General features: G+C 38.8%; 1 protein-coding gene across 1 annotated transcript in view; it reads right to left on the bottom strand.

Moving 5' to 3' along the window:
• MATN2 (matrilin 2) overlaps window positions 1–18528 on the bottom strand; it is a gene marked incomplete at both ends in the record, with an annotated part of 60803 nt that extends 42275 nt beyond the window's left edge. The window contains 2 exons of the mRNA XM_082282643.1: window positions 3454–4023; window positions 18402–18528. Coding sequence (XP_082138769.1) covers window positions 3454–4023; window positions 18402–18528 — 697 coding nt within the window. The remainder of the gene's footprint in view (window positions 1–3453; window positions 4024–18401) is intronic.
• Window positions 18529–20094: the final 1566 nt, after the last annotated feature.

Below are 20094 nucleotides of genomic sequence, written 5' to 3'. Positions count from 1 at the left end.
ATCTCTATAAAATACAGGTGAATTACTTCTCAGAGAACACTGTGTGGAAAATTATCTATTTTGCAACAGCAATTAGGGATTGATGTGCTCCTTAATGTGCTAGGTCAACAAAGCTCAAAATTTATGGAATAGATATTAAAAGTAATCTTTTAGAAGCCACAACAGAAGCCTGCTAAATAACTTAATGTGGTAGGTGTGATACTTGTGGAAAAAACCCACATATGATTTTAAGATATATACACTATGTATCTGCTCTTTGGCATGTTTACAAGAGTTAGGTATTTATTGCTAACGCACAAAGCACCACAATTCCCTAATCTCTTAATCAGCTTGTTGGATCTCACAAATTTCTGCCATAATAAAACTTCTCAAGTACTTTTATTTGTGTGAATACAGACCTACTTCAACTTCTTGTTTTTTCATCTTTCTGTCATTCTGAAAAGGAAAGCATTCAATGACAGGAGACCCAGTAATTCAAGTTCCTTCTGAGAATACATTTTTACCGTCTGTTACCAATCTTCCCATCTACTACGCAAGTATAGTGTACATGTTCTGACGTGTTTCTGTCGCACCCATTTACAAGCAGTGATACTCTGGTCATCAGTCCGATTTCTGTAGTGGAGTCTGCTCTCTGAATGATTTCTGCAACTCATCTGTTGCAGGAGCTGTTTGGTGGTCACAGGCACGACTGAAGTAATAGAAAGGGTGATCTCATAGTTAAGGAATCTGAACACAAGCCTTGTTGTGAATTAGATTTTATCTTGATATCACAGGGTCCTTATTGGATTTTGGGCAAGCCAACAATATCAGTATCTTCAAGAAAACATCAGCCTTCACACTGTATCTGTTCAGATAGAGACACCTGAATCTGTATTTGCAAGCATGCAAGTGATGGCTGTAGAACTGTGAATAACATGTTGTATTAGTCCAAAAACATTCAATGCCCCCAAAAATCACATGAGGGATTGCACTGAGTCAAATACTTAAAGTTAGTGGGTGGTTTTGACAAACTTAACCCTGTTTCTGTGCCTCCATTCTCCCAATGTAAAATGGGGATGACACCACTATCTACTTTACAGGAATATAATAAAGACTTTATTTGCCCCTGACTGCTCCATCCCAAGTTTGGTCTTTCTCACGCTTCTTCTAATCTCCACCTCCTTTCCTGGATTCTGTCCCCATTTTCACCGATATTTTTCTGCGTTTTCAACTCTTGTTTTATTCTTCATGCCTCTCATCCCTCAGAATACTCTTTGCTTCTGTTTTACCTTGCTGACTAGTAATAAAAAGAGGTCCTGGCTTCAACTGGTGTTTCTGACATCCCCAAATCTTTAGCAGCCAGGGGCAGCAACTGTAGGGAACCTCTGACTTAATGGAATGGAGCATATCCAGTTTACAGGGATTCTTTTGAGAATACAGGTACTAGGTACTTAGTAGTCTCTACCACCCAGTAGTAAATAGTGGTTAATTTGGCTTATTTTTCATTTCCCCCACAGAGCTTCATCATCTGGCCGTGGTTTTCTACTGTCATCACAGGAACCACAAAGACACATTCCCACAGACATAAGAGTGATTCAGACACAAGGACAGCTCAGGGGCCAAGGTCTTCTCCCACAGCATGAAGCCCAGCAGACAGTATTCCAGGAGACTTGACCAGAGGGGTGACTTCAATTGCTTTAGCAAAGCAACAAGGTGTCCAGATGTTCCATTCAGCTACAATGATACTTCCTCTGGGTCCACAAGTGGGAGGACTTAAACTAACCACATTTCCTAGGAGGAATGTAGGTGCTCTAGGAAGCAGGGGCTATGATTACTCTCTTGAAATTCAGCAAGCTGAATGCTGCTTCACAGTTGAGAACAAATAAAATGGTATGGATCCTATCTGCAATTTAGTACCTTATGTTGAAATCCATATGAATCTAACAGCTTAAACTCTCTGTTGAATCTGGGTCTGGATTTTTAAATATGTCTAAGGATCTCACTTCGAATTTCCAGCACAGCAAATCCTGGGGAGGCATTCCCTGGAGCAGGAGGCAACCGCTACCCTTGTCACCTCCATACTCCTCCATCTGCAGTGGGAGGTTAGCTTTACTGAAGAACACATGTGTTTGATTAAAAGTGAGCTAAAAAACTCTAATAAATTTCTTGGACACTGCCCAGTCAGAAAAAAAACAAACCAAAAAGCAAAAAACAAAACAACCCAAAAAAAACAACCAACCAACAAACAAAAAACCAAAAACAGAAAAAAAACCCCAAACCCCCCAAAACCCTAAACCAACCAAAACATAAAGAAATGGTATTTGGACTGGATTTGTTTCTAAAACACGACTTTAAAAATCAGCATTTGCTGTTCATTCCATTTAAACTCTGAATCCATTATTAGTTTACTCTTTCTTGGTTTTTAAATATATCCTACTACACCAGCTAACCACACAGCAAGGAAGAAACAGGAAAAAAATCTATTATCGATGAATGTCTGTGTTGTTGTGTTTTGTGCTGAGGCAGTTCAGTTGCTCTTTGAAACAATTTTGGAAAAGATCAAGTAAGGAAAATTCTCCAGACTACCCTTACAATAAGCTTCAGTTCTTTTCTGGCAAAAGCATTCCTAGAGATGAGTGAGCATTTAATCTCACCATGCATTCTTTTTCTGGACTCTACTGAAAATTCATCAGCTTAACACCAAATTTTTATGAAATACTTTCCTACTTATCTCAGGAATAAATAAAAAAGAGAAGTCTACTAAGTACACAGATTAATATAAAATTAATTATAAATGCCACAATATTTGCAAAAGGTAATTCGTTATCAGGGAATTACAGATGGAAGTGATATCTCTATTGTAAATTAATACCTATTAAAATATTTACTCTATAGTATGAATGAATAATATCACTGTAATTGCTTTTCATAACTTTCTGTATTTAAAATAGATGGAATACAAACACTACCATGTCTGTGTTTCACTTTCAGTCACAAGGCATGTACAGAAATTATTCTTTGCATAGAATTAGTATGTAAGTTTTGGAAGAGGAATCCGTGGACTCTCAAGAATATTTAAATAGCCAAAAGACTGTTAAGCAGTTTAAAGTTTCACTACTAAGGGAGATCACATTTAAAATGAATAGATGAAACAACTTATCTAATATTCAAAGAGAAGAGATCGTAAATTTATTGGTATTATGCAATAAATAGGAAAATCATGATACGTGTGTTTGCCTAACTGCTTATGAGCATGAGGAATTACGTCACACTTTATAGCACTTAACTGTAGCATGAGTTTTCCCCATGTGTGAATGCTGTTCTGGATATTATCTGGCTAGTATATAGCCAGTATCTACTTCAATATATATTTTCTAACAGATAAGGTTTCATGTAAAAAAAGTTGAATTATAATGTATATTTTTTCTGTTTCACTTTCATCTGTGTATTCAAATCTGTAGATAAAAATCTTACCACAAAGTTTAGTCTGGAAGGCAGAGGTCAGTGTTTCAATCTGACTGAAATTAGCAACCAGAAACACATGTTCTTCATGTGGTTCGCTCCCAATGGACTTCAGAGTGTTCATATCCACTCTTCCCACTCCAATGGCAAAAATGAGGATTCCTGAGTTACGTGCTTTAGCAGCAATCTCTGCCACAGGATCCTGAGGTCTCCCATCTGTCACTATCATGATAATTCGGGGCACATTCTGCCTCAGAGGTCGAGCCCCTTCTGTCTCTGAAAATGCGATGTTCACTGCATACTGCAGAGCCAGCCCAGTCATGGTGCCCGTTGCCAGGTGCATCATCCTCCTCACCGCTCGTTCGATATCCTGCTTCCGCCTGAAGGTCTTCAGCGAAAACTCCTGTTTGACGGTGCTGCCGTACTGAATCAGACCCACGCGCGTGGTGTCAGGGCTGATGTCCAGAAACTGCAAGATGGTCAAAATGAACTCCTTCACTTTTTCAAAGTCATAATGGTGCACACTGCGAGAGCTGTCAATGATGAAAACAAGGTCCAGATGTTTGTTGTTGCAAGGGTTTTCTAAAAGGAAAATGCAAACAAAAATACTTTACAATTTCCAAACACTCTGACAAGTGGTAGGAAAATTCAGGAAAAACAGAAGATACCAGAACTAAGGCTACTTGGGCAATATAAGTTTGTTCTCCAGTAAATAACAGAAGCTGCCTGTTACTTGATCCTTATATGTACTTTTTTGCATGCATGTGTGAAATAAGTGCCCAAAATGATTAATGGCAGTGGAATGGGGAGATAGAATCATAGAATCAGAGAATACCTTGGGTTGGAAAGGACATTAAAGATCATTGTAGTTCAACACCCCTGCCATGAACAAGGTCACCTTCAACTAAACCAGGTTGCTCAAAGCCCCATCCAACCTGGCCTTAAACACTGCCAGGGATGGGACATCCACAACTTCTCTGGGCAATGCGTTTGAGTAAAGAATTTCTTCCCTATACCTAATCTAAACCTGGCCTCTTCTAGTTTATTATTAGTTCATTACTTGTTGTCCTACCACTACATGCCCTTGTCAAATGTCACTCTTCAGGTACTTGTGCGTTACCCTGTTGTGCCATTGTTGAGATTTTGACCTCATTCCCCACGCAGGGTGGAAATCCCCTCTGAATGACATAGTTAACTATTTAAGTGGGCTGCACTGTGATGCTTTGTGTGGCAGTGCCTGAGAATTTAGAAATCTAATACTGTGAAAAGTCAGAGGGGTATTTCATTACAAACAGGGAAAACAGAACACAAAGAAATGCAGGTCAAAAGCATTTGTTAATTGCCCTGAGTGATAAGAGACCTGAAGGGACTGATTTTTCAAGGAAGTTGGCAGTAAGCAGCACTTTGCATGTACAAAGTACAGGTGTCAGTGATGTCAACTGCAGTTGTGAGTGCTTAGCAGTCCTGCAATTCAAATGCCATGATTTCAAACATGTAATTAATACTCATCTGGGGAAAGTTTCATGTATTGGACTAGCTCAGCATCAGAGAGAAAATCCTGTTGTCAACAGTGGCACTCCACTTGGCCAAAGAAACACTCATACTGAACGCTCCATGAAATCTATGTCAGCCATCAGAAGTCTTTTTTTCCAAGAGCCACTGAAGCAGAAGTATTACAGACAGAGTATGTCTATATCTGACAATTGCACAGTTGGGCCAAGCTAGGATAACAGCAGAAGTGAAGGCTGGCTGCCTTCTAGGCATCCTACGAGCTTTCTGGGACCATGGCTACCTCCTCTGGCTTCTGCTCAGCATCTTTTTCTAAAAGAATATGAAAAACATGAGACATATGTGTGAGTTGGATGGTGAGAATAGGGGATAGGGACTGACCATTCACAGGAAGCCAGCACATGGCAGGCTTAAGGCAAGCCTGTGAGGTGACCTATCAGACTTGCCACAGAAGAAGACGGCATATGGAAAAAGATTAAAAGGACTTTGATGGGATGCTGATGAAAAGAAATCAACAGAGGTTTAATGTGTATATTAAAGACTCCTTCAATTTAGGAAATCCCCGACTCACAAAAGCATGGCAAAAAATAGCTGCAGGTGGCATTTTCTTGTCCTTAAACTATTTCACATGCATCTACTTTTGACCTCTGTCAGAGACAAAATACAGGGTTAGATAGACCTATGGCTTCAATCATTGTATCTGCTCATCTTCTCAAATTCCTGTGGCTATGAATAAACCTGTGAGGTTGTTAGTTGTGTTTGTATGCCTGGCTTGAAAGATTAAAGATGGCAAGAATGTTCATCAGACCTCAGTGGCATCCTCATTTTACTAAGATGAAACACCCCTAATCAGTAGTTTCCCTTACTGCCGAACCCAATTCAATGCCCAGTGCACTGTCATTCATCTTGTGCAGTGAATGAGGCAAATGTTTGGTGGAAAAGTAGTGTTTGACTGTATAATCAAAGGTCATGTCATACTGCACCAGAACAAGTGGGCCAATCAAAGACTCAATTGGAAAAACGTCTGTCTGTAGACTGGCCTTTAAACAAGTTCACTTGTGACTGCTGATGAACACTCATCATGCACTTCTGCCAAGGCAGGGGGTGAGAAAGATGCCTGTTTTCACTCATTAACTCAGAAGCCTCTTTCATAGATTACGAAGAACAGTTGTTGGCATAGAATAAAAATGCTCTTTAATGACAATAAAAATGACTGCCTGGATTTATTCATGTGCAGTCTACAGTACAGCTTTATTCATAAGCGTAGGAATATGCTCGGGTTGCTTATTCTTTCAAAATCAGAGCAGGTTGAATACAAGCCAAGCTGACCAGAAACAAAATTCCAGTTCTAATGGGATACAGATATTCTGACATAACTATTTTCAACTTTATTATCTTAATTATAATTATCCTTATATATATATAAAATTACAAATTATCTTTACTAATATAACATGAATGATTCCAGCAATACAAAGATAATTCTAAGTTATCATTTGTGGGAGCAAAGCAAGAGGAAAGGAGGATAATTACAGAAAAAAAGGCTAAGAATATGTGTGTACACAGGAGGGGAATGACAGACAAGGGAGAAGGGTAAATGGCTGCTATTTTATTTCCCTTAAAACATTTCAGCATGGATTCACTAAAGGTGCTTGACCAGCCTGATTGCCTTCTGTGATGAAACAACTGCCTGGATGGATGAGGGAAGAGCAGGGAATACTGTCTACCTCGACTTCAGCAAGGCTTTTGACACTGTCACAACACCCTCACAGGCACACTCAGGAAGTGTGGACTGGGTGAGTGGACAGAGAGGTGGTTTGAGAACTGGATGAACAGCAGATCCCAGAGTCCTAATTAGTGGTACAGCTGGAGGCCTGTTACTAGTGGCATCTACCAAGGTTCAATACTGGTAACAGGATTGTTTAACTTTTCATCAGTGACTTGGATGAAGGGGCAGAGGCCTTCTCAGCAAGTTCCCCAACAACACAGAGCTGGAAGGAGTGGCTGATACCCCAGAGTGCTGTGCAGCCCTTCAGACAGACCTCGACAGGCTGGAGAGATGGGCAGAGAAGAACTGCCTGAAATTCAACAAAGGCAACTGCAGGGTCCTGCACCTGGGGAGGAATAACCCCAGGCACCAGTACAGGCTGGGGGGCCAACCTGCTGGAAGCAGCTCTGGAGAGAAGGACCTGGGGGTCCTGGAGGACAATGAAATATCCATGAGCCAGCAATGTGTTCTTGTGGCCAGTAAGGCCAAAGGTATCCTGGGGTGCATTGCCAGCAGGCTGAGGGAGGTGATCCTGTCCCTCTGCTCAGCCCTAGTGAGGCCACATCTGGAGAGCTGTGTCCAGTTCTGGGCTCCTCAGTACAAGAGAGACATGGAGCTACTGGAGTGGGTCCAGAGGAGGGCTACAAAGATGATGGGGGGACTGCAGCATTTCTCTTATGAGGAAATGCTGAGGGTGCTGGGCCTGTTCAGCCACAAGAAGAGACAACTGGGAGGGGACCTCATCAGTGTCTATCAGTCTCTGAAGGGAGGGTGTCAAGAGGATGGAACCAGGCTCTTGTCAGTGGTGCCAAGCAATAGGACAAGAGGCAATGGGCAGAAACTGGTGCACAGGAAGCTCCACCTGAACATGAGGAAAAACTTCTTTACTTGTGCAGGTGCACTGGAACAGGCTGCCCTGAGAGGTGGTGGAGTCTCCCCCACTGGAGATATTCAAGAACCATCCAGACACAACCCTGTGCCATGTGCTCTGGGATGACCCTGCTTGAGCAGGGAGGCTGGACCAGATGACCCACTGTGCTCCCTTCCAACATGACACATTCTGTGATTCTGTGAAAACAAGTCAAAACTACAGCCATGGTGTTGAATCCTTTTAACTGGAACATAAAGATTTGGATCCCAGTCTGAAGAGACTAATTTTTCTCTATTCTGAAGTCTGGAATGAATCTTGGTGGGAAAAAGCCTGGAGAGCATTGGTGGATAGTAGTACCAGAAACACATGACATTGTGTTGAATTACTTCAGAAAAATCTATTCATCTGAATGAAACACAGTATATTTCAAAGTTCTATTTATAGAAATACCACACATTTCCAATCATGTTGTATTTAAAATCTTTGTCTTCTCATTTGGTATGAATTTTTTTAAAACTCTGTAACTATTAAAGTTGGTTTAACTTGGGCTCAGTGAAAAATAAAATGTAACTCTTCTACAGATAAAAAATCTAGCTCGGTGGTATTTTGAGGAGTGGCGATCAGTAGTAATGACTAACAGATCTAAACACTCATCCCCTCAGATATATTTTCAGTGATAGCTTTTTAGCAGTTACATGCTTCTCCATTTGTCCTGTGAATTATAATCTCCTCCTCTGACCAGCTCTCATTTTAAACAGGGAACTTTCTCACAACTTTGGCAAACATCTTCATAACTAAAAGTAATTCCCCTTCACTCTTATGAAAATTGACATACTCATTGAAAAGAGCTACTCATCCATAAACCTACTTCTAAGTCAGCAGAGGTCTTGTACTGCCAACACAAAAGTTAAAAAAACCCCCTCAGTGTGGGTTGTATTATCCAAAGGGGAAGCCAGGAGAGGCAAGACAAAGACAGAAGGAAAGATCAATTCAGTAGTAAATATGTTCTCCTTCTCTACTCAATATCCACTTTGTAAATGACAGTTACAGTGATGCCACCTTTGGACAACTAACAATGCAAGGAAATTTCAGTTCTTTTGGGAAGAATCCAGCTGGGATCAAATTACTGAGAGATACACAAAACAAAGCTTAAAGTAATATTGAGCATCTTAATTTCCTCTAAAGTTGAAAATTCTGTTAAGTCATTTTATTGGATGAGTGCAGGTTTCCTTCTATTCCTTTCTCAAAGCAAATTATGCTCAGCCTATTTTGGCTTTGACAAAGCTGGCTCTGTTTTGATTTTGCTCACCCACCCAGGGTCTGTGTCTGAGAGTGTGTTTCTATCTTCTCATCTTATTTTTCAGTAATGCTACATTCCCTTAATACAACTAAAGTAGCACTAGGGAGCTTTCTTGGGCATTGGAATTGACTCTTCTAGGCTGTTAAATCATTAGAACTGTTCCTGATACTGTTGTCTGAGGACAATTCACATTTTCTCAAGCAGCTCTCAGGCATGATATGGGAAGCAGCATGAGCCAGGGATCCATCCTATGTGGATGGAACTGGTCTGTGAGCTCAGGGTGTTCCCCAGCACAGAAGCAGGCCACGTTGTACCCACTGGTCTCAGTGCCACAGAGCAGTCTAAGGTACCAGCTAAGCTCAGAGGCCAGCTGGCCTGCATCCACGGTGTTAAACTCACCTTTCTGCTCAGAGTGGCTGTATGCAAGAGGCCTCCTGGGAATAATCCCTGTAGGGATTATTGTCTGTACCTTCTGAACGACGCATGGAGATTGCTAGTCACTGTGGGCCAGAGACAGCTCCAGCCATTTAACAGCAACAATAAGGGTGGAGTTCCAATGCCCAAGAACGTTTCCAGCACTGTTTCATTTCCTCAAACATTTCCATCTGCGGATATTCAAACTGAACACATTCAAAGGACACAAGTTTTAGATGATGATTTTTCAAAAGTTTTTGCAAGCTGGTTCTCTTGAAAAAACTGCTTGTTTAAAAATGAGTTAGCTATTTTCTGGTTTTGTCCTACATCTTTATGACTCCTTAATATTTTCTTTTTTTTTAAATCTAGATATTACTTATTTGGTTATGTAGGTCCTTATCCTAATAGATGAGAATGGATAAATGTTAAAGAAGGTTAGCTCAATTTGGTAAACACTACAGCAAAGTTTAGACATTGAAAGAGTAATTTACAACAAGTAAATATTAGCTCCATGAAAAAGATGTTTGTTATAGAGTACAACAATTCAAGCAAAAAGGAAGGATTAAATCAGTTAAGAAAAAATGAGGTCATAGAAAAATTATTGCCTGAGCAGGCTTTAACGGTAATTTTCATGTTTTGTGTTTCTTAGCTCACTCCCCAGTAATGCATACACAAAAATTACATGTTCTGTGACAGTGCCAGCAGTAACACCAGGTTTATTTTTAGATTTTATCTTTGAGTAACAGAACAAGTATTCACTCAACATTAAATAAAAGGGGGAGAAAACTATTCTCCCAGTTATCATATTTTACTTCTTCCTAAATGTATCTTTTTTCTTTGCCATTTTATTATTTCATTTTCCATCAAGCCCTCAATATTACTTGCCTGTCTTCTTTTTACAGCTTCTTGGCTTATAAATCTCTGCATAACTCCTACAAAATTTGTTAAAAGACGTATGAACTTGCTGGGTGTCAAATATTTTTTTCTTAAGGTCCAGAATTCTGGTTTTTCCTAGCTAAATATCCAGCCAGAAAGATTTTGTTTGACAGGTTCTCAGATAACTCCGAAGGATTTCGTAGGTCATCAAGAAGGTTTAATCTTCTTGCCATACAATTATGCAAGTGAAGAATACCTAAATTTCCAATTCATTCATAAACATACCAAGCACAAAATGCTTTGGAAAACACATTTTGTGGTTATGATTGTTGCAAAGAATAAATGAAGAAGAGCAGTAATTCCAAGAACTTCTTGTCTCTAGTGAGACATTTTGAGCAAGTTAGCTTCCACTCCTTTTGGGTTTTTTCTCATTTTAAGTCAAAGATGGACAAAGTATGGTATGGTACATTTCAGATATAATACAGTTCCTGAAGGAAATGTTAGAAACTGCTCAATACCCCTTTCCTATCACACATACATGCTGCACTTGGTTCTGCAGGTGACGCCACCTCTTCCCAGCTCTGGGACAGGCCCTGGATCCAAGGCCTGCCCTGTACTCTCTGGCCCCATCCTTGCTCTGAATCTTTCCCCAAACACACAGGCCTATGGCCCTAACCCAAACATTCATTATGAGTTTGGCAGCTCACCCACCTTTCCTTACAAATTTCTTCATCTGGGAACAATCACTAAATGGAACACAGCCTCCAGACATTTCTTTATTGCCTCTGACAAAATCTTTTCTGAACTTCAAAAATTGCTGGGAGAACTGTACAGCAGGAGGCTCTTGTCCAGAGATTTACATTTCCTTCTACATGCAAATACTTCATTATTAGTCACTGCAGGGGGGTATATTACTTTGTTCTCATTTCACGTCACTATTCCTATTCCTTCCCTGTCATGCTTTTCAAAATAACAAGGTCATTATTAACACTGAATCTCTCTAAATCCAGAGTCCCAGAACTGACTCCTAGTATTTCTTCATTTCTTTACCAATACTGGTGCTGTCTCTGGTATGAAGCCAAAGCATGGTGTAGGGATAGCCTCAAGTTTCTTAGCTCTTTCTGGTTATTTCAGCTGTTCTGAGATAGAAACTTGCATTTCCTGACAGCAGTCAAACCTGCTTTCATGGTCAGGAGGACCAGGGAGCAGGTTGTTTTCCTTGCAGGCAGTGGAACACCTGGACAGAGGGATAAAGTATCCTGATATCCTCAGGCATATGGCAACATGAACATCTACCCACCACTTCCTGACAGAAACAAATGTTATGTGCTCTCGGCTAAGGATAGCTTACACCCATAAGAGATGAGGAATTAATTTTCTGAGCCATGATGGGGAAACTTGTGGTACACACACTAATCCTACTTCGCATCCTGTTCCCACAGGCAGCCTGGAAGCACTTACTCTAATTGTGATTGTCTTTTCCTGCACTCACCTGCCAAACATCAAATCACAACCAACATGAAAAAGGTGACTGTATGGGAGAAGGTGATCTTTTTATTTTTCTCCTTGAAGATCTGAGACTCCTATCTTGCCTAAGCTACTTGGGGTGCCGTTGGAAGGACACAGAAATTATTAGAGAAGGAACAGATACAGAAAGTAAACAATTGTTAGTAGCAGCAGAGAAAATTTAGGGGGAAAATGTGACTTTAGTGAGTTTGTGGTGTCTTGCTTTCACAACATTAGCTTAACATTTTAAAAACTCCTATCCATACTTTTTTTTAAAGTTGCCCATGTCTTTGTTTACAGGGAAAGCTGTTAGCAACCTCAACATTACTCATTGATCAGCTGACCTGAAACCACATATTTCTATCTATTGGTAACGGTCTAAGTATTAGATTCTTTTCCAGAACAAATTCAGAAACAGCATGCTGGGATTGTGCTATATACCATTCCCCGTGTCTCCCAAAATATGTGGGACATCACATCCACTGGCGAACTAGTAGTTCTACCACTTCAGTAGTACTTAAATAAGATGGTGTCTTCAAGGTTCCAGAGCAATTTAAGGTGTGTTTTCTTCATCCACAATAATGTCTGATTACCTATTCATGCCTATAAAATGAGATGTTCCTTAAGTCATGCAAATGCTGTTTCCAAGATTTTCAAGTTCATTTTGCACATACGTGCTTTTTAAATTAAGAAGCTAAAGTGCTCAAAGTGAAGTCAAAACCAGCACACTGCTGAACATCAGGGTTCTTTCTTTTCGCCTGATTTTTCTTCAAGACGTAATACACAGAGGAGGCTTTGAGCTCCTTGAGAATATACACATAACAACAGTTTTTTTACTCACAGTAATTTTCCTCACTGAATTATTGTCAAGGCAAACTCTTTTTCAAACAGAAATGGTATTTTACAGTAATTCGTGGGGGTTGTAACAAACAAATTCAGAAATACAAAGATCACTTGATGTTCAGTTCATGACTCAGTTTTTTCTGTAACAGCAGATATTCTTTCATCCTGTGGAAAAATTATAAATTACCTTTAAAAAAAAGGGAAAAGAAGAAGAAAAGGGAGAGGGCAAATTAAAAGAATAAGAAAACAAAACAAAGAAAGAAGGAAGGAAGGAGGAAAGAGGAAAAGACTTTGTTAGAGGGAATACACATTAAAGAAATACAAAACAATTCCTTGTGATGCTGGAAATCGAATTATATTCCATATAACTTAAATTACAGAAGTACCCTGTAAGTGGCTTAAAAGTGAATGTGATTTTGACACATGAAAATTAATAATGAATACTAAATAAAAGAGTTGGCAAGCATAATGTTGTTCTGTGGTTAAAAACTGCTAGCACAAACCAAAATGCAAACTTTCTGATCTCCATGATAATTGCCTGCAGATGAGCATACTCAGATTAGGACATAAATCCCTGAGGTCTGTCATGGTCGCAGCTAGTCCTCATGGCTCATTAGCTGGGGCTGTTTAAGGGATAACAGCTGCTGCAGGGAACAACTGGCTGGGCAGGGATATGACTGCTGATCAGATCCCTCTTTCTCAGACTCCAGGACCTCTGTTAGGGGCTGGGGAGGTACAGTCTCAGCACAAACCAAGCCACAGAGAGAGGGTGTTCTACTGTTCTACCTCAGAATCTGAAAAAGCGGCTCCTATGGAGGAGGGGCCAACAGCTCAGAGATTAAGATGAAAGTTGAAGTTTTGAGAGTCAGCATAAAGTTCATGGGTGACCTCTCAACTATTGAAACAAGCGCTACTGGGAAGCAAAACACACCATTACTAATATTGCTTGAGGCACAAAGATTGCAGTATGTATCTACACACTTCAGAAGGAAGAAACAGGTGATTTTGCAGACTGTAAAATGCTTTGTTTGCCTTCTTTCAAAACATAATATGTTTCTATTTATATGGCAACTTCAGGTTTTGAATAGAGAGTTGATAGGTAAATAAATGGATAGGTATTTGATTACCCCGTACCCTTACAAAAGTTTGGCTAGGATTGTGCTTATTTTTTAACTAATTATGTGGTAATTGAAAAAATGTAATTTGCAACTACTTCCTACCTTCATCAGCTGCACGGAAGAGCTTTCATCTCCCCTAGTACTATACCAGTACAGTATGTCTAATACATGATATAGTTACTGTGACACAATTCTGATTTCAATTGCAGTTCAGTTACAATGATTCTACTTTCCGACAGGATTGTGTCTGAGGACATAAAACTTGGCAGGGTTGCATTTATGTGAAGAAATAATATACATGCACATACATTGAGGCTGTGACTGAGTTTCTTACAGCAGAAAGCATCCCACATTGGCTTAACAGTCCACATCAGAAAAATTTAGAGATCTCTGGCCAGCTCTTACTGTATAAATATACAACGAATTAAACAAAACTAAACAGGAATCTTATCTGTGCTCCACAGAAGCATCATGGGTTGGGCTCACTTTTGTCACATACTTTCCCCTCTGATTTGCTGCTAAAATAACTTAGAATGTTTAACCTGATAATGTCTTAAGCCCTAAAGTTAACTCAAGTTTAAGAACTGGGTTGGATATAAGAATCTTTCGATTAATTTTAAGTGGCTGTAGCAAGTGATTCATAAATTTAGTGAGTGCTCCATGTAGTTCCTATTACTTCCCTTCATATTATTAGTGGAATCACACATATACAACCAAGAGACAAATAATTGTTTATTTTGTTGTAAAATGTAATTTAACACAGACAGGGGTATTCGTGTTTTGCAGCAGCTTCCAGTGAACAGGAGCCAAGTACATTTCCTTCTTGGCCTCCTTTCCCCTCTGTTTTAATTTTGTGCAGTATCAGTTAATTTTTTGTAGTTTCTACTGGTATCATGTATTAGCTAAAGGAATACCCCCTAAACTAGCTTTTCTCCTTACATAGTTATTTTCAAAATCATGTAGCTGCATGTTTTATATTCCTAAGGAACAGAAGGAATGCTATTGCTTTGAATAGTATTCTACAGCCTTCACTGTATTCACTACAGCTTTCATGCATTCACTTCATATCTTTCCAAAGAAGTATGCCCATGTGAAATGAAATACATGCCCAGTTTACAAGAACAGAGGTCATCAAGAAAAAAAGCAAACACAAAAACTTGTGGGGTTTTTTTAATAATGTAGGAATTTTGATTTGCTTTGTTTTATAATAAATGATTAAGATGCAGTAGGGCCTAAGTCCAAAATCCGCTTCAATAAAAACCCCACAACTTCAAACACCAAAAAAGCACCATATCTTGCAAGGACTGGTCACATGTTGCTTCTAGATATGGAACCTGAAGGGTGCTGTGGTACCCTGACTGCCCTTGCAAACATGGTATGGAAACCACCACTCTGGACAACTGACCCAGCTCTTCATCAGTCTGTTTAGGTACAGAAGTCCACTTCACTATATCTGAAGGGAATCAGCTAATCTAAGAGAAATAATTTTATCTTTATAACCATGTAGCAAGTATATTACTGCTTTTCCTTAGAAGAAAGCAAAATATTATTTTCCTTTTACAAATCAGGATAAGGCAAATTTGATCCAAATTCTGGATCAAAGTACTGATGAGGGGAAAAAGAAGGCAAAATTTAGTTCATATGTCACATAAGGGGAGAGGCAACTGTTGTCTGCTACAGAAAAGAAAAACTGACCATCCTATTTCTTTCTGTTGTTTCACATGATCTTGCACAACTATGGAAACAAGCCTTTAAAACATAAATACACCTGCATGAAAACAGTATCTTCTAGCAACATAATACAAATTCTTTTATTACTTGAAATACATGCATATCTAATATGCTGCAAGAAAGATTTAAGAAAATGTTTAAAGTTGATTAATTTGGCACAACTGACAAGTTTTTAATACTTGGAAGTCTGACTCAGTGTTTAATAAAAGAAAAACCTGCAAAGCAGTTTGGCTTTCAAGGGCCACATAGTGAGAGTTCCAAAAACTCTATTTTCTATAGATCCTTGAACAAAATATTTCAGCTCTTTAAGAGAAGTTATTAGCTATAGCAATAATGGTTTAAACAGCAATAAGCAATGCAAAGACCTGCCAAATTAAAACAGCGTACATTGAGATTCAGTTGAAAAATTGAGGAATAAGAAAAACATGTCTTTTCAGACATAGCTCATTCCTTCAGAAGACTTTGTTAAAATGTATAGGCAATTAGACCTACCAAGACTTTTAAGAAATCTATAAAGTATTAGTGCATGGCTGATGAAAAATTAAATCCTCCTAAACCTGCATCTCAAAGTACCTTTCTCTCTATATGGACAATCCCATAGAATTTTTCATCCATTTCATTTTACTTATTTAACTTGTCAGTTTCCTAGAGCAATGACTTTTACTTCTGTACATGGACACTACTGGTATTTTACCAGTAAACAGTTATCACAGCAGTATAGTTTTGTTTTAAAAATGGTGAAATTAAGAAAAAGGGAATAAAATTATTTTCATACTACTATACTTACATAGCATAAATCTTCATTTTAGTCCTGAAAAGACTTCCATCCAAAAAAACCCCAACCCCCAACCTTTACTTTTATTACTTTTCCAGGTACCTGTTGGTTCTTCACAGCTATTTTGCTCCCTTTTGTCTGCCAAGCAAGTCTTTACACAACAGCAGCAATTATCATCACCACCATTACTTATAATACGCTTACTATATAGAATGTGACAACTTCTAATCCCTGTGAAATTGCTGGAATTCCCGAGGGATTTTATTAAGTCTATTGACTTGATGTCACTGAGATCATGTTTTGGCCCTGTTCTTTCTCATGCCATTTAAGGAACACTCAGCTTTCCAGCACAGTGGCATTTTACATTCTGTTCTTCACAGAGAGGGATGTTTTTACCATGCCGCTGTTTCTATCCATTGCTGAACCTGAAGCAAGTGGCCTAATTTCTTGAAACAGAATGCAAGGCCCAAGAGTCTGACTCCAAACTGCCACGTACTTTTATGGGCTGGATCACAGATTGTTCCAAGTTTTTTGCATCATTTAATGTCTTGAAAAGGTTCCTTTAGCCAAAACTGTTTGCATCCTGCACATGCCAAATTGAGTAGGGATCCAGAGGTTTCCAAATACAGGGACCAGAAATATCGTGGCTTTTGAAAGAAGAAATAAATAATTTAATCTACAGATTTTGATTTATACTGAGTGCTAATACCTTTCATCTATTTCCCACTATTTAAATTTGAAAAAAGAGGCTATAAAAGGAATTTAAAAAAATCACAGGTAAAATGGCAACTGAGAAATGTGACACTTTCAGTTTCTCCACATAACACCTTGCCTTTGCACTCATTTTCTAGAGGGACAGGCAGTTTCTTTCTTAAAATAATAAGCTCACTTAGGGTATTTACTAGGAACCCTAAAATTTTCGGGAAGAGTTGCTATAAATCACATTTTAGAATTCAGGATTTTAGAAAGTTTGAGATTCGTAAGTAAGGTGTGAATGTGGGCATTTCTCTTTGTTGTTCTATATCTATGTTTTTTTTGTGAATTACATCTCCAGGGCTGTGGTTTTCGGCCTTCAGTGGCAGAACTCCCAAGTGTTTCAAGACCGCATCTATTAGTTTTGGGGAAGATGAATAAGAAATGGAAATCTGTTGTCTTTTGTTTTAAATTTGTCCTATTGGAACTGAAAACTGGTGTTTTTAAGTTAACACATGTGAATGGTACTTTATGGAGTTTTACATTATTTAAAGGATTACATTTTGTTTAGAGAAATGTTTCACTGATAAACTTGGTGCTCTCCTCTCTGTCACCCATTCTCCCATATTATTTCCTTCTTCTTCTTTCTTTCCAATATATCTTCTGCAGGACATTTCACATTCCTCATGTTCACTTAGGTTAGACGACCTTTATGGAGTCCACTTACCATCTCCCAGTGGCTGGAGAAAGGTATCTGATGAAATCTACAACTGATGTCAATCACTAATCCCTAGTGACAGGCTGTGTCCAAACCCCATCCACACTGTGTTTTCATAACCTGGCAATTACTTTAAACAATTAGCAAAAGACAGTTATTCTAAGTCACAAACTGTTAGGAGATGAAAAAGTTGACTTCTAGGTGATGCATAGGTGATGACCCACAAGAGAGAGATGAACCTTATGTTTTAAAATATGACAGCCCACAAGATGAAACTGATACACCCTGTCCTAAGATTTTTGGCAAAAGAGAAAAAAATTAGCTCATTATAAAAAACTACTCATTATAAAATAAGCTACTCATTATAAATAAATCTGAAAAAATGAAAGGATTAGCATCAAGTACTGTAATGAGAAGCCTCATTTCAAAAGCCACAGATTTCCAGTCAATCATCTTTATGCACATTACATACATATCGACAGCTAAAACTTTCTGGCATGGTAAAAGGCACATTTGACAGAACCTCCATGGACCAGCAGGTATTTTCTCTAAACACTGAAAATGAAGTTGTTTCCTTTTTTCAGGCCAACAGTCCTGTACCAAATATTTATTTCATACCACTTACATAAAGTAAATCTGGTACCCCAAAAGTAAACACCTTCTTTTAACAGCTGCTACCTGGTCAACAAACTTTATCACATACCTGCTGGCAAATAAAAATCTCCTTTTTATTATAAACGAATTCAGCCAAGGTTTGGCCAGCTTCTTATGCCTTTTATCATTTGGATTTGAGACAGCTTTTGGTAGTGGTGTTTGGGGTATTTTGTGTGTAACTTACCCAGTAGAGACTGTGTGTTAACATCCCTTCTTCGGGTGAAATGTCTTCCAGGGAGATCTTTTGCCATGACAGTGGAAAGCAGAGCATGTGCAAATAGCAGAAAGAAACATGCAACCATTTTCTTCATCTTCAAGAAACAGAAGGACACACAAGGATGTAAAACTGCAATACAAGAGAGAAGGAGATAAGTTCTCTGATTACATAAAAGGATGCACTCCAACCACATCAGCCACCCAGAGGCATTGCTTCCCTTCCACCACAAACATGCAGACACACTGGCACGGAATAATGCGTATAACTTCAAGAAATAAGGTCTACATAATAATGTAGCAGTTGGCAGTCCCTGTATAGAATCTGTAAGTATTGTTAGTTGAAGTCTATAGTTAACACCTACAACAATTCATAATAATCAAGTATTTTTAAAGCAAGAAAAGGAACTTTGTTTCACTCAGCCTGTCTGCATAAAAAGGTTTGAGGAGGACACAAATTTTTTTTGTTATTCCACTCAGTAGTTTTTTGCTTTTTTTTCAGAAGTTTAATGGTTCCTGTAGTCTGAGGGATTTTTGCTTCAGAAAATCGTGGAGAATTAAAATAGAAAGAAGAAAATGTATTTCAGAAACAGCAACTCTAAATGTGAGCTGGTGAAAACTCATGCTTCCTTTTCAGAAGACAGTCCATAGTTGCTAACATGAAGATAACAGTGAAAGATTAATCTTTTTTTACAGGAATAGACTCCTGAGGACTGCCAAGGAGTCTGCCACAGGTTCTGGAGAAATTTTATCATACAGAAGAACAAACTGACAGGCAAAATTCTTACATTAAGAGATGATTCCTGACCAGGAACTGGTTAATGCATCATGAAAAGCCATGGCTGACTCTGAGTCTGCCACAAAACAGAAAACAAAGATTGACATGCTAGAGACTCATTTTCTGGCTGTGTTCCCCATTGGTGGCTTCCTCAGATGGAGACTCCTTCTACCCTCCCCCAAAACTTTATTGTTGTGGTTGAGAGCATCCCACAGGAGCTAGATTCAGTCTTGGAGTGGGTGATACGATGAAACTTAGGAAAGAGCTCCCCTAGGTGTGGAAGAGATGGATAAAACTTCCCACTTTCACAAGAAAGAACTGTTCTGAGTGGAACTTCTGGAGCAGTGCAAATTTTAACAGTAATTCTTGTGAAGTAACTAAGACATTGAAAACAATTTTAACAGGGCCCTAAACCTGATAAGCAGATATGTAACAGAAGGCAACTAAATGCTTCAGTTCTGAACAATAATTTATTTTCTTTCCCACCATGAGGTGTTCACTTGCAGAAAGGAAAATTCTGAATAAATATTTTCTCTCTAATAAAGATATGTTGTTCATTATTTTTCAGTCTGTCCCACACAACCATTATACATAATGTATTTTTCTGACTATCAATCTATTTTCCCTTTTGTGTATCCTAGTCAGCAACCCCAAATGCAAACACAATGTTCTGGTGCATATGCCAAAATGAGTCTTCGCTCTCAAAATGCCCAACCTTACTTCAATGTTCAATATTATCCAGTAATGGGCAATACATGATTTAAGGACATTCAAACTTGGAAAGAGATGGAAATAGCTGGTGTTTATTAAACTGGCCACAAAACAAATTAAATTTCTGGGCATCTGGATGGTATTATTGCTAGAGGTTTTCTAGTCAGAAACAGAT

Source organism: Coloeus monedula (genome assembly GCF_965178545.1).
Source record: "Coloeus monedula genome assembly, chromosome: 1".
NCBI classification, from domain to species: domain Eukaryota; kingdom Metazoa; phylum Chordata; class Aves; order Passeriformes; family Corvidae; genus Coloeus; species Coloeus monedula.
Note: the sequence above shows the minus strand (reverse complement) of the source record. Positions and strands in the feature narration are given on the sequence as shown.